Below are 11808 nucleotides of genomic sequence, written 5' to 3'. Positions count from 1 at the left end.
GAGAGAGAGAGAGAGAGAGAGAGAGAGAGTGTGTCACAGAGACTTTAATGGACAGTGCGTGTGCGTGTGTGTGTGTGTGTGTTCACACGTATTCGTTACCCGTTTATCTCGAAGCCTCTCTCCATGTATAAGGAAGCCATTGCGGCCTAGCACCTCCAGGTCGGCAGGCACCACCTTACACACCCCAACCCTGCTGAGACCTCCGCCCTCCTGGGCCAGCCAACCCCCGCTGGAGTCATCCCTCATCATCACCACCGCTTTCACCCGCACTATGTAACTGTCACTGAGAGAGAGAGAGAGAGAGAGAGAGAGAGATCATCACTAAGCCAAAGTAGTTATATTAAACAAATAATTAAATATTACGTGAATCATTAGGAACCTAGGCATAGTGCCGTGAAGACTCTTCCTGAAATAACCCAGAACACATGATGTATTTAAAAATGAGAGAGAAAGGGGAAGGCGGGAAAAGTGGTGAAATTTTTTTTTTTTTTTTGCTGTTCCATAGGTAATTAAAACAAGAGACATAAAGACAGTCAGCTCTGCTGAGCCTTGAGCACAGCTTGTCAAATACAGTGGTCGAAACTAGCCAATAATGTCCTACAAATCAAACCCTAACTACCTGCCATTAGCTAAGTGGGAAAAAACGACTTTTCTTCCTGGATACAAGACAGAGACGATCAGGTGGCAATGACTGTGCTGAGAAGACGCGTAAGAAACTTTTTTTTCCTTAATGAAAAAAAAAAGAAGAAAAGACACGATGAGCCTGGGAATAACCAGGCAAAGCTCGTCTTAATCGGAATCTGTCCTTCTGGAATCGCTTTATCCTAACGCTTAAGTCATTTGCCTAAGAACGGACCCAAAGGTGTTCACCTTTCTCTGACCTCGGGGCATGTAAATTTACACTCATCTGTTTTTCTTTCTGTTGAGTCAAACAAGTTTCAGAGACTACAGGTAGAGTTCTTAACATGCAAACACACACACACACCTGAACACAGAGTCTACTTGTGCTGAACCGAACGTGTTTCTTATTCTGCCTCAAGACTGAACGGGGTTGTGACTGTTTTCACAGACACTCATCAATTAAAGTAAGAGCCAGAGTCCTCTTCCTGTAGCTTTTTTCTCTCTAGCGAGATTCAGCTAATTAAGGTCTCGTATAGCGTATGAATATGAAAATGAAGTTTATTAAAAGGGAGACGGAACCAAATCTGGCAGAAAAGGCTGGATCTTCTCAAGAGACGGACAAACTGGAGCCTACAGCGGTGTTCTCAATTTTTTTTTTTTTTCTTTTCTTAAAAACTTCCATGTATTCTCTGTATCTGTTCTTAAATCCAAAATCAGAGATCGTAATCTGTCGAGTACTTTAGAGTATGAATGCTAATCTAGGATCAGCCCTCGTTGGTATTCTTTAGGATTCAGAAAGGGTTTTTTTTTTTTTTTTGGTCTGACGTAGGAGCCGATAATTAGTTGACGGTACAAATCGGATGCGCTGGGGTCTGAAGTAAACAGGGGAACGCTCTGAAGTGTCTCCATTAAATGGACGAGGAAACATCATATTTCAACCATTCAGGTTGGGTTTGGTGTTTGGACAAGATCGCTGGCTTCACTCAGGAATCTGCCTCATAGTAATCCTAAAATTTGTTAACTCGTTAAGCCACCTGTCCGTTTCGTAAACAGCCAATCCCGGAGGAACGGGCGGGGTCCTAATATCCCCTGTGAACTTAGTGAACTGCGAGACTCATCCCTGGAGTCATTTATGACACTAATAACACAATGGAGTTTGAGAAAAAAGAACATTACTGCATTGCAAATGAGCACTCAGTCACTGAGAAAGGACTTTAGAGCACACGTTATGCAAAAAATAACCTTTGCATTTGTCAAATCTCACGAGAAAAAAAATTAGATTAAATTAAAAAAAAAAAACACCTCTGCTGAACAATCATTGAGAACCTCATTTCCATTCGTGACATGAGAAATGATATAAACTGGAATTGCCATGTCACCCTTTTTTGCCCAAGATTAAAGGATGGGCCTTGATAACCTTACATGAGACAAAAAAAAAGCAGTAATACCAATGTCGTAATTACAATATTCAGCTGTTACTTAATGCTTATTTGGCTGAATTAGATTAAATTGGAAATACTTTTGGTTCCAAGAGATATTTGTGTCTAGTTATGACTGGTCTGAACTGGTGTCAAATGGAAATGGTCCTTAATGATCTAAATTGAATATTTTAAATGTGCTACACGGGCTCATTAGAAGCCAAACATAATTTAAAAAGTGAAATTACCAACTATGGAAAAGCCCTGAAAACAGAATGTGAGGTCTGACTACAATCCAAAGTCTTTGTGTACACTTCTGTGTTTGTGACATATACAGGTATTAAAGCACTTAAGGTTTTTGGCGTCGATTTCCACGGCGATCAACAGTAACCATCACCTCGGCTTGAGACGAGGTTTTGTTTATGCTTTGAGTAAGAGGAGAGCTGTCGTCATGACAACTGACCCTTGAGAAAAGAACACTTCCTGTTTGTCTAGCTCTAGTGGAATGCTGTCCTTGACATCTGATGTAGAATCAGTTCTTCCTCCTCTTATGTCGCTCATTTCAGACTTTACTACCAAATACACTGACCTGCAATCAGCAACGAAGCCTTAAAACGCGGCCTTTACATTTTCCCCTCCGTTTCTGACACCTTTTGATACAAGTGAAGGTCCACATTGTTCTCTTACTTTATTCTTATATTCTCTCTCTCTTTCTGTTTGCTCATGTGTATGTCTGTCTGACTCCCCAACTCCTCACACTATGACAGACTATGAGGGTTGCTTTGAAAAAAAAAACCCAGAAAAAAAAAAAAACAAAGACGGAGAGAGACAGGGTAAGACAAAAAAAGGAGGGGGGAGGGGGAAGGGGAGGGGGGTGGTACTTGCCCTTTTGCCAGAGAAATCGTGTAACGTTATTAAAACCATAAAACGTCATCTCAAAAAAACCATGACACAGGTCCTACGCTACACCTCCATTCAGTGATCAAAAAAACAAACAAAAAAAGGGTAAAAGTCAAAACAAGAGTTGCACAATGCGAGGAAAGCGAAACGAACCGGCGATGATGTCATTTCGGTGGCTTTGCGAACCTTGTGGTGAAGCTGTCTGTTAAGGGGGGGGGGGGAGAAAAAAACGCATTTCTCTCAAAAGTACCACGACTGAGAATCTTAAGAGAAGAAGACGGTACCTCCTGCGTGTATGCGACGCAGAGACAGAAATGACTCACCGTAAGGCAGCCATTCTGCATCCACACAAGTCTAATATACAGACCAGCATTTCTGTCACTAAGAAGGTACAGAGAGAAAAGAAGCAAAAATAATATACCAGTCAAATACATTTTTTTGCAGAGCTTTGGGTTCTTTTGTTGTTGGGTTGTTTTTTTTTGTTGTTTGTTTGGGGTTTTTTTTTTGCACAGTGATGTTGTCTGTTTGTGTATGCACAAGTACAAACCTTGAGGAAATATATGCATATGTGTGAATATGTGTGTTTGAATGTATGTGTGTGTGTGTGTGTTGGTATAAGTATGTATTCCTGTGTGAGCGTGTGCATACATCTGTGTAAGAAATAGTAAGTATGTGTGAATGCCTGTGTGTGTGTGTGTGTGTGTGTGTGTGTGTATGAGGGGGGGGGGCTGACCGTGTGTTTCATAGACATTGCTGAACTCTGTGACTGCATGTAGGTTGTTGTACTGCAGGGCCCCCCCAATGGCTTGTACAGGCCCATAGAGAAAGATAAGGCAAAATGACCTGCTTTAGTCAACATTATGTCAATAATGGATCAAGATTTACAATATACCTGCCAAACCCACGGGCGCCACTCTGTCTTCTCGAGACAGCTTGTTCAAGACTGCTAGGCAAAAGGTGATCTTTTCAAAAGCTCTCTCTTTCTCTTTCTCTTTCCCTCTCTCATTCCCTCGCTCTATTCCCTCATAATAATCCTTCAAAATACAAACTTGTTTCGAATCAAATTGATTGTCCCTCTACACATCAGCTCCATACTTTCCCTTTTCATTTCAAATCTGTGAAAATGACATGCTGTACTCTTGATATTTAAAGAAAATTAGGATTTAAAATATGCGGGAGCACTGTAAACTACTGTCATTGCGGTTTTACAATCTGCACGCGTTGTGTGAGAGAGGCCGACAAGGGCGAGAGAGTTTGTACATTTATGTGCGGTTTTGGTGTATTTATATGTATGTCTTCAAGTGCAGCGAGGTTTGCTGACATGTTGAGAGCATCTCTGGTGCCCCAACACTGCTTCTGAAGTGAGCCGAGGGAAAAACCATTCGGTGTGTGAGTGCACGACCAAAGTCAAAAATCCCCTCTTTCTACTCACCTATTTTTCTTATTCTAATATAAATGACACAAACAATAACAGACCAGGAATGTCTCGTAACAGAATCTCACCTTTCATGAGTCACAAAGACAGAACGCAGGAGTCCTAACCCTGCTTCTATGAAATTTTACCAGAGTCTTCACAACTTTCTGCTCAAATGTATCCATTCAAGAAAAAAAAAAATCTTTTTTTTTTAAAGGGTAGCCGTTTAGGTAACTCCACCTGTTTCACCAAAGAGTCGAGTCATCGAATCACAATGAACTAGGAGGCTAGGAGAAAGAGAAAGAATTATAGTCATGTTGCATCATCTCTATGTCTCTTTTTTTTTGGTTTGTTTTGTTTTTTCGTTGTGTAGTTACAAACGCTGAGGGAAAAAACACAAGCCCAGTTCAGTTAAGCTGTCAAAGTCTGCCTTCAGATGTCTGCTGGTGTGTCTCTCATAAAACAAAGGAGGAACTGATTATGATTTGAATTATGTGATATGGTTATCAATGAATATGACAAACAGGAAAACGGGTTGGCACGAATTATAAGGCAAACATTCTCCTGTGATTCAGTTCGGTTTTAGAAGTGTGTCAGTCTATACTCAGAAAAAAAAGCCCACGTGATAAACATCAATAGCTAACTTTTAGTGCTTCCTGGCAAAAAAAAGCAACCAAAACCCCACCCACCCACCAAAACAAAAAAACAGATGAATCAACGATAAATCTATGAAACTCGCTGGGGTTAGTGGAGGTTACAGTCCACTGTGCTGACCTTTCCCTCCATGTCCTTCTCCTGTCACTCTTCTCTCCACAACTACGAGCACGCACGAGACTAAACCTCACGCTCATCCCCTGAGGCGTTGCGGGTAGGATCGATACCTCCATCATCTATAACTCTTTCCTCTTCGCTTCCCTCTCACCCACAGTGTACCTCCTGATGAGGGTTCAAATGCTGAATGCGTGTGTCTAGCTGTGTTTGCGCTTGAAGGGGTTGTACCGAATCAAAATGGTCAGCCACTAGTTTACCAAACACGTTTATCACGGGTGTCCGAAACACGTTTGCAGTGCCTTCGACCTAGCGTCTTACTGAGAGAGGTGTGCAGTACAATCCAGTGAAATGCAGTCTCGCCCTGACACAGAACTATCACTGACATCAAAAGTTTAATGATTAGTTCATTTGTTGAGCCAGATATGTTGGCGACTGTCTTGAATAAAACAGATACAAAGGATGAGTTAGCGACAGACCACTTCACTTTGACAAAAACGGTAGGCATGACCCTAAATCAAGAGTGCTGTTATCTTTTTCCACTTTTCTAAACTGAGGCTATTCCACCACAACGCCACTAATTTAATGAGGAAATGCAACCAACCCAAAGGTAAAGCTGTCTACATGGACATAATCTTAATTCATATTGGCTGGTAGTCAAACACGGCTACGTGGACCACTTCGCTTTAAAATCCAACTGAACGGGTTAGCCTAAGTTTGAATCAATATTAGGTTACGCTACGTTCCAATCACACGCATGGAACGACAGAAGGCAACAAAGTTCAAGCATCGTGATAAATCAAGAATGGAATGATCTGCATTACCGAAGCCCGGATCATTTAATCTCCATTGCGCTCCTTTGACAATCATTACGGGAGCGCCCACCTGGAAACGGGTAACCGCCTCGAGGGCAGTATACCATTCCAAATCCCTCTTCCTTCGATAAAAGTAAACATTTCACAACCTCAAACTATTATGCGATTATATGGCCCTTAACATTCCTGCCTGAGTCATGTTTACCTAGCCGGGTGTGAGAGGGCCATAAATTAAAAAAAAAAAAGAAAAAAGAAAAGATAGCCTCACGCATTAGGGTCACTTGTTCTTGCAACATCTCTCAGCCCCAGAGATTAAGAAGCTGGGAGTAGCCTCCAGGATCTAGTTTAGTTTCCTGTGTCGCCAAACATATGCCGCTAATTATTCAATTACACAACAGCAATTACCAAATGCGTGTGGACACAGCCAGTGTGATAAAAACGAACAAAGTGAACCGATTTATTTGATCTGTTACACGCAAATGGGTGGAAGGAAAAACACGCAGTAATGTTGTTTCTTGAAGACTGAATGCTTCGTCATTATGATCGAGTAAATTCAATTTCAGTGCAAATGCGAGAACGCTCCGATTATACAAAGGGGCATTCCCTAACCTCTGAGAACGGAACTCTGTGGGGGTATAACCCTTTCCAGTGTGAGTCTGAAATGTATATCATGATTTGTGTCAAAAAAAAAAAAAAACGGCTTTGTTTATTAACTAAGGACACATTACAGAAGTTAATTCTCATAAGCCCTAAAAGTTCTCACTTAGTTAATGAGCCATTTGGCTAAGTCTTAATGCTATTATAGTGATACTTTGATCCTCTGTTGCCTGGAAGGCACTCAAACGCTTACAATCCGAGTCGAGACATAAAATGTAGTGAGTTACAACAGCTGTAAATTTCAATAGGTCACTGATAAGACTGTGACTACGTCCTTATCATATAGAACATGACTCAGAGATGTGGTAAGATATGATGACCTCGTTCAATTTAAGCACGTTCAAACCCCTGAAAAAAATAGTTGCAATGTGACCCCCCCCCCCCCCCCCCCTAAAACTACAGCCTACAGCTCTTTGTTAAATTCATACTTAATGGAAATGACACGCAGTCAAAGCGCATAACAAAATACAGTGACTCTCGACTGGCGTAGAAGACTAACTATAAACTGTTCCTTTAATAGCTTCATGATTTAGACGACTGATTATGGAGTAATGCAGCTAGTAGTCTTTGCCTTTCATGTTTTCTTGAAATAAAAAAAATCGATTGAGTCTCCTTTCGGTGCTGCGCACAGTCCTCATGACCAGCCCGTCGGTATTTTTATGAATGAAGGACAGTATGCAAATGAGGGCGATTCACGAAAAGAAATGGCGGATGTTGCATATCGACCCACCACAAAGAAAGGTACTCAAACCAACCGCGCGATTCTACTGAGTGGGTGAGACAAGCAGCAACTGATTTTCTGCTTTATTCCTTCACAGACAGGAGATTAGAGTGTGGCCTTATAACCTTATTCACACACAAAACCCAGGTTGAAAACGACGAGAAAAAACTACTCACTGAAGATCCCTTCACAAAATGTTTCCGTTCCAGCCCCTCCCCCTCGTCTCTCCCTCCCTCCCTCCCTCTTCTCCAGTGCTCGAGACAAGAGCCGTGCAGCAGCAAGGAGGCGAAGGGGGCCCAGCCACCCCGCAACTCGCGTCTCCTTGACGCTGCATTGTAACAAAGTATTCAGGACCTTATGCCTTTTTGTCCAAAAATAAGGTCTGTTCAACGCAAATATGAGTATAACGACCACGATAACACAAATCCCGACGTGGGTTACAATTTCTTACTGACTATACACGATTAAGAGTGTTTTTTACTAAGGACTACTCACTCGTCGGGGTGTGATTCTTCGGTCATTTTTCCTCGTTTCACCTAGAATAATATTCCACCGCGCGCACACAGTGTCCTGTCTTCATTTTGTCTTATTCCTTGCCCTTTACACCCCGTCTATTTTCAGTCCGATGTAGCATCGAGTTTTCCCAGACCGTTGTTTGTGTGCGTTCTTCCCTCGTATTCATCCAACTTAGTTCCTTGGTTACTGCAATGTATCCGTGAAACAGCGTGTAATCCTTTGATGATCGCTAGCTGCATATAGCCCTGGCATTCTCGTGCGAAAGACGCTTCGGTTAAAAATTGCGCGTTGATCTAGACTGAGGATGGCCCCGCACGAGCCCCATCGCTGGTTACTCCATGTTGGATTCTGTAGGCTACAACGAGCGCCGCCGCCGACACTGGAGGTGAAGAGGGGTGGGGGGAGCTGGAGGAGGAGGGGGCGGTGAATAGGGGGAGGGAGCGAGGGGGGGGGGGGGGGGGTGCGGAAGCAATGACGTCAGATTCAAATAACTGCTGACCGTTTTGAACTCCGGGGTCCTCCTTGTGCCACGGCTCTGGCCGTCCAAGCTTTGAATTGAACCAGCCACCAAGACATTTTAGCCAAGTCATTCTTGTTTAAAACGATTACCAGCCGTGTGTGCTTTGAACAGAGGATTAGAGTATTGGCTTAGTTGCCAAGACTGACGCTGTTTGTTTTAGATTCCCATGAAAGTAAAAATGACGCTCTCTACGATTTGGTTACGCACTGTTTATACACTAAAAGTATTTACAAAGAATGTACAAGCTACGTAGCTTTCCGACCGTAGCCTGTGTAAAGGACATAGCCTAGTTCATACACCATATTCAAATCTCAGTAATCATTCTGTTTATTTCTTGAGTGCAGATGTTAAGATCAGGCAAATGATCGTATATCTACTGGACAGCGAAAATGGTATAGGTATCTTTGATGAAACTTCTAAATACTTTTGGCAAAAGCACAGATTTAGAAATGTAGGCTACTCGTACATGTTAACTTGTCTTATCAACAGTCTGTCAAGCAATACTGTCTGTAACACTGGGAAGTTTAGACAATAATGTGTAGTGACTCAGTAAACCTTAAAACGCAGTCCTTGAAGTGGTTTTTGGCACTACTTTTGCGTGCCGAGATGTGATGATTTAAGCCCATTCGCTGTAATCTTTCGTGAGTTGCTTTGGACGAAAGGGTTTGCCTAATGACTAAATGTAAATATACAATTGTTACCATTCTTCAACTCGTAATACGCACAAGCAAAATAGCTATTACACGCTTGAGCTTCGGATATGCATGAATAAGAAACTGTTTATAAGTATCAGTTCGTGGCGTCACCTAGTGTTCCCATTAATCGACGTCAATACTGAGAATGACAGATTGATTTTTGTATGAGTTTATACAATGTCCCACGTCTAATAAAGATGTCGTGAAATCTATCTATCTATCTATCTATCTATCTATCTATCTATCTATCTATCCGTCTGTCTATTTATCTATCTGTTTCTTTTTAAAAGGGACACTTGTAGTAGGGGCAACAGTAGTTCGCAGAGGCATCAACATTTTGATATTAATAGGCCTATTAAAAGTTATCAGTCAACTTTGTACATAAAACATAAAGCTTTCCAAACATTTTGTTTTTTCTTACAGCCGTTAGTTATCAACTGGACAAGCTTTCGCTGATATCCGCAATGGAGCTGACGTCTTCAGATCAGGCCAAATGTAGAAGAAGTCCATAGTCAGGGAAATACGATCACTGGATCTGTGGAATTTAGGTACGGCTGGCAACGTTTGCCTTGAGGAAAATGAAAGGCTGTCCTCATGCACCACCTAGTGTTTTTTACTATGTCACTACACCTTTTGACTATATGTAACAACGGACGTGTGTTGGCTACAACCAGTATTAGGCATGAACATTACCAGTTTGTGACGGATTGGTTACACAACGTTATCTTCAATTTCCTCGTATTCATGTCAATTTTATTATAATTTTTTTTCCATGTTAATTTTACCGTTAAACTTTTGACTTGACTATGTTGTATTCCTGCAATTTCAAACTGTATTAAGTCCCACAGAACACTAGAGCGCACCATTGCATTGTAACATACTGATCTGCCCGGTCTCACTTCACACTAGTTTCCGTGGCAGATACTGCAATAAGGAGTGTTTTTGGGCTGTTGAGAAATTAACGCTATTATTTTTTTTTCTACATCTAGGCCTACTTTAAAATGTCCCACGGTAGACTTAAATTAGAATGTCTTGCAACTAACATCTAACTCCTGATCACTGCTTCGCACGTCAGTATGCGGTGCACTCCGAACGTTTAGCTGTTATTAAGAAAGAGCGCAGGATCTTGAGTAGCAGAGAGCATTGTTGCCGTGAAGGGCCGAGAGCCTATTGTAGAGTTCTCTTGTAGAGTGTATAAGTCTCTGATCTAGTTGGATAAGTATCTGTCCTAGTCTACTTGGACTTTGCTTCAAGTGATAAAAGCAAATAACGCTTCGTTGTTTCCAACAAGGACGGGGCGAGATATTTACAGGACAGTACAATATACGAGTCTACTAATGTCAGCCTTTCCATATCAAAGAACCGAATAGGGTGTAGTCGGCGTGCTGTTATTTATCTCATTTCTTTTTATTTATTTTTTTATTGCCTAAGAGTAGATCCACTCTCAAGATCTAAGCTACCAGCTGATGATATTTGTCTGTTTTAATGGATTCCACTGTTAGTTTTATATTAGTTTATAGTTTTAAACGGGAGCAAAACCATATAACGGCAGAATGACATCCTTGCTCTTGTAACACTGTTGTTCCTAACAATGGGTAGGCCTGTGTAATGATAAGATAGCGGTTAGCTGTATACTTCGTGTTTTTGATATTTTGGACATGCCACATATAAAACTTTCTTGTGAAAATCAGGAAATGGTACAGGCTGTGGTAGTCGTTCGCGTTTACAATACTTTACTTGGCCACCAGGAAGCGCGCGCACTGAAAAGTAAGCTACGTATGTTCTCCTCCGGGAGTGGTTGCTATTTCCACTCTAGATCAAGAGTTTCGGGTTCTTTAAAGATGGGGATATTATAAATGAGAAATATTCTATTTGCGTATGAGATCATTTTTTTTGCCATGCAGTGCAATTAATATCTAATAATGACACAGATAGAGAAATATAGAGTTATAAATAAAGTTATAAGCCAGCTTAGCTCTCCTCGCCATTAAATTGGGAATTTGAGTTCCATAATGTGAGACGGGAGTTAGGAATTACAGTTTCAGTTGATGCAAATGAAGAATCAGTGCTTCTGATGTCTCATAGATCATATTCCATGAAATACAAATCATGGATACTTTTAGCAATGTTTTACTTAATTTACTGTAAAACATTCGGAGCGTTTGGCAAAGCTAAGAATTTTCACGTGAATTAATAAATGTAACTGCCGAACTGTGCCAATTTCAAAATGGAGCACACGTATTTTTCTGAAATGTGCTTTTTGCACGGTATTTGTGGTGATTTTGTGGTAATTAAACCACTTTTGTTTGATAGTTTTAATTTATTTGGAGTATATCCTAACCTTTTGCTTTTGCTTAGATCCACACGCCTTTGTAAGAACAGTCGTTGAACGCTATCTGAAAACACTGCTTAAATTAATAAGCCCGGTGTGTGGTCGAATTCTTATTTTATGAAACTATTTCCCTTATTTCGCTTACAGTTTGCATCGACATTTTCACATAATATTAACCAGGGACTAAAGAAGGCTAATTTCCTTACAGAATTAGCGCAAATATTTACCGAAGAGCAAAACAAAGCTTTCTGTTATGACAGAATTCTGAACTAAGTCACCTCATTACATAATTATATCACATATAATTACAGCTTAATTACATATATCTAGCAAATATAATTATGTCTTGAAAGGCATTTCCGCCTCTGACTGGGTTTCATCCCCAAACTCTGAATGAAATAAGTAAAAGCTATCCACAACTTTTCGAAGTG

The 11808-nt window shown here is 41.0% G+C and overlaps 1 protein-coding gene across 1 annotated transcript in view; it reads right to left on the bottom strand.

Moving 5' to 3' along the window:
* Window positions 1-8154, bottom strand: part of spred2a (sprouty related EVH1 domain containing 2a) — a 13502-nt gene extending 5348 nt beyond the window's left edge. Inside the window, exons 1-2 of the mRNA XM_030780102.1 lie at window positions 7810-8154; window positions 100-283 (exon numbers count right to left, since the gene is read on the bottom strand). Coding sequence (XP_030635962.1) covers window positions 100-283; window positions 7810-7835 — 210 coding nt within the window. The 5' untranslated portion in view covers window positions 7836-8154. The remainder of the gene's footprint in view (window positions 1-99; window positions 284-7809) is intronic.
* Window positions 8155-11808: the final 3654 nt, after the last annotated feature.

This window comes from Chanos chanos, chromosome 7 (genome assembly GCF_902362185.1).
Source record: "Chanos chanos chromosome 7, fChaCha1.1, whole genome shotgun sequence".
Classification (NCBI taxonomy): Eukaryota; Metazoa; Chordata; class Actinopteri; order Gonorynchiformes; family Chanidae; genus Chanos; species Chanos chanos.
Note: the sequence above shows the minus strand (reverse complement) of the source record. Positions and strands in the feature narration are given on the sequence as shown.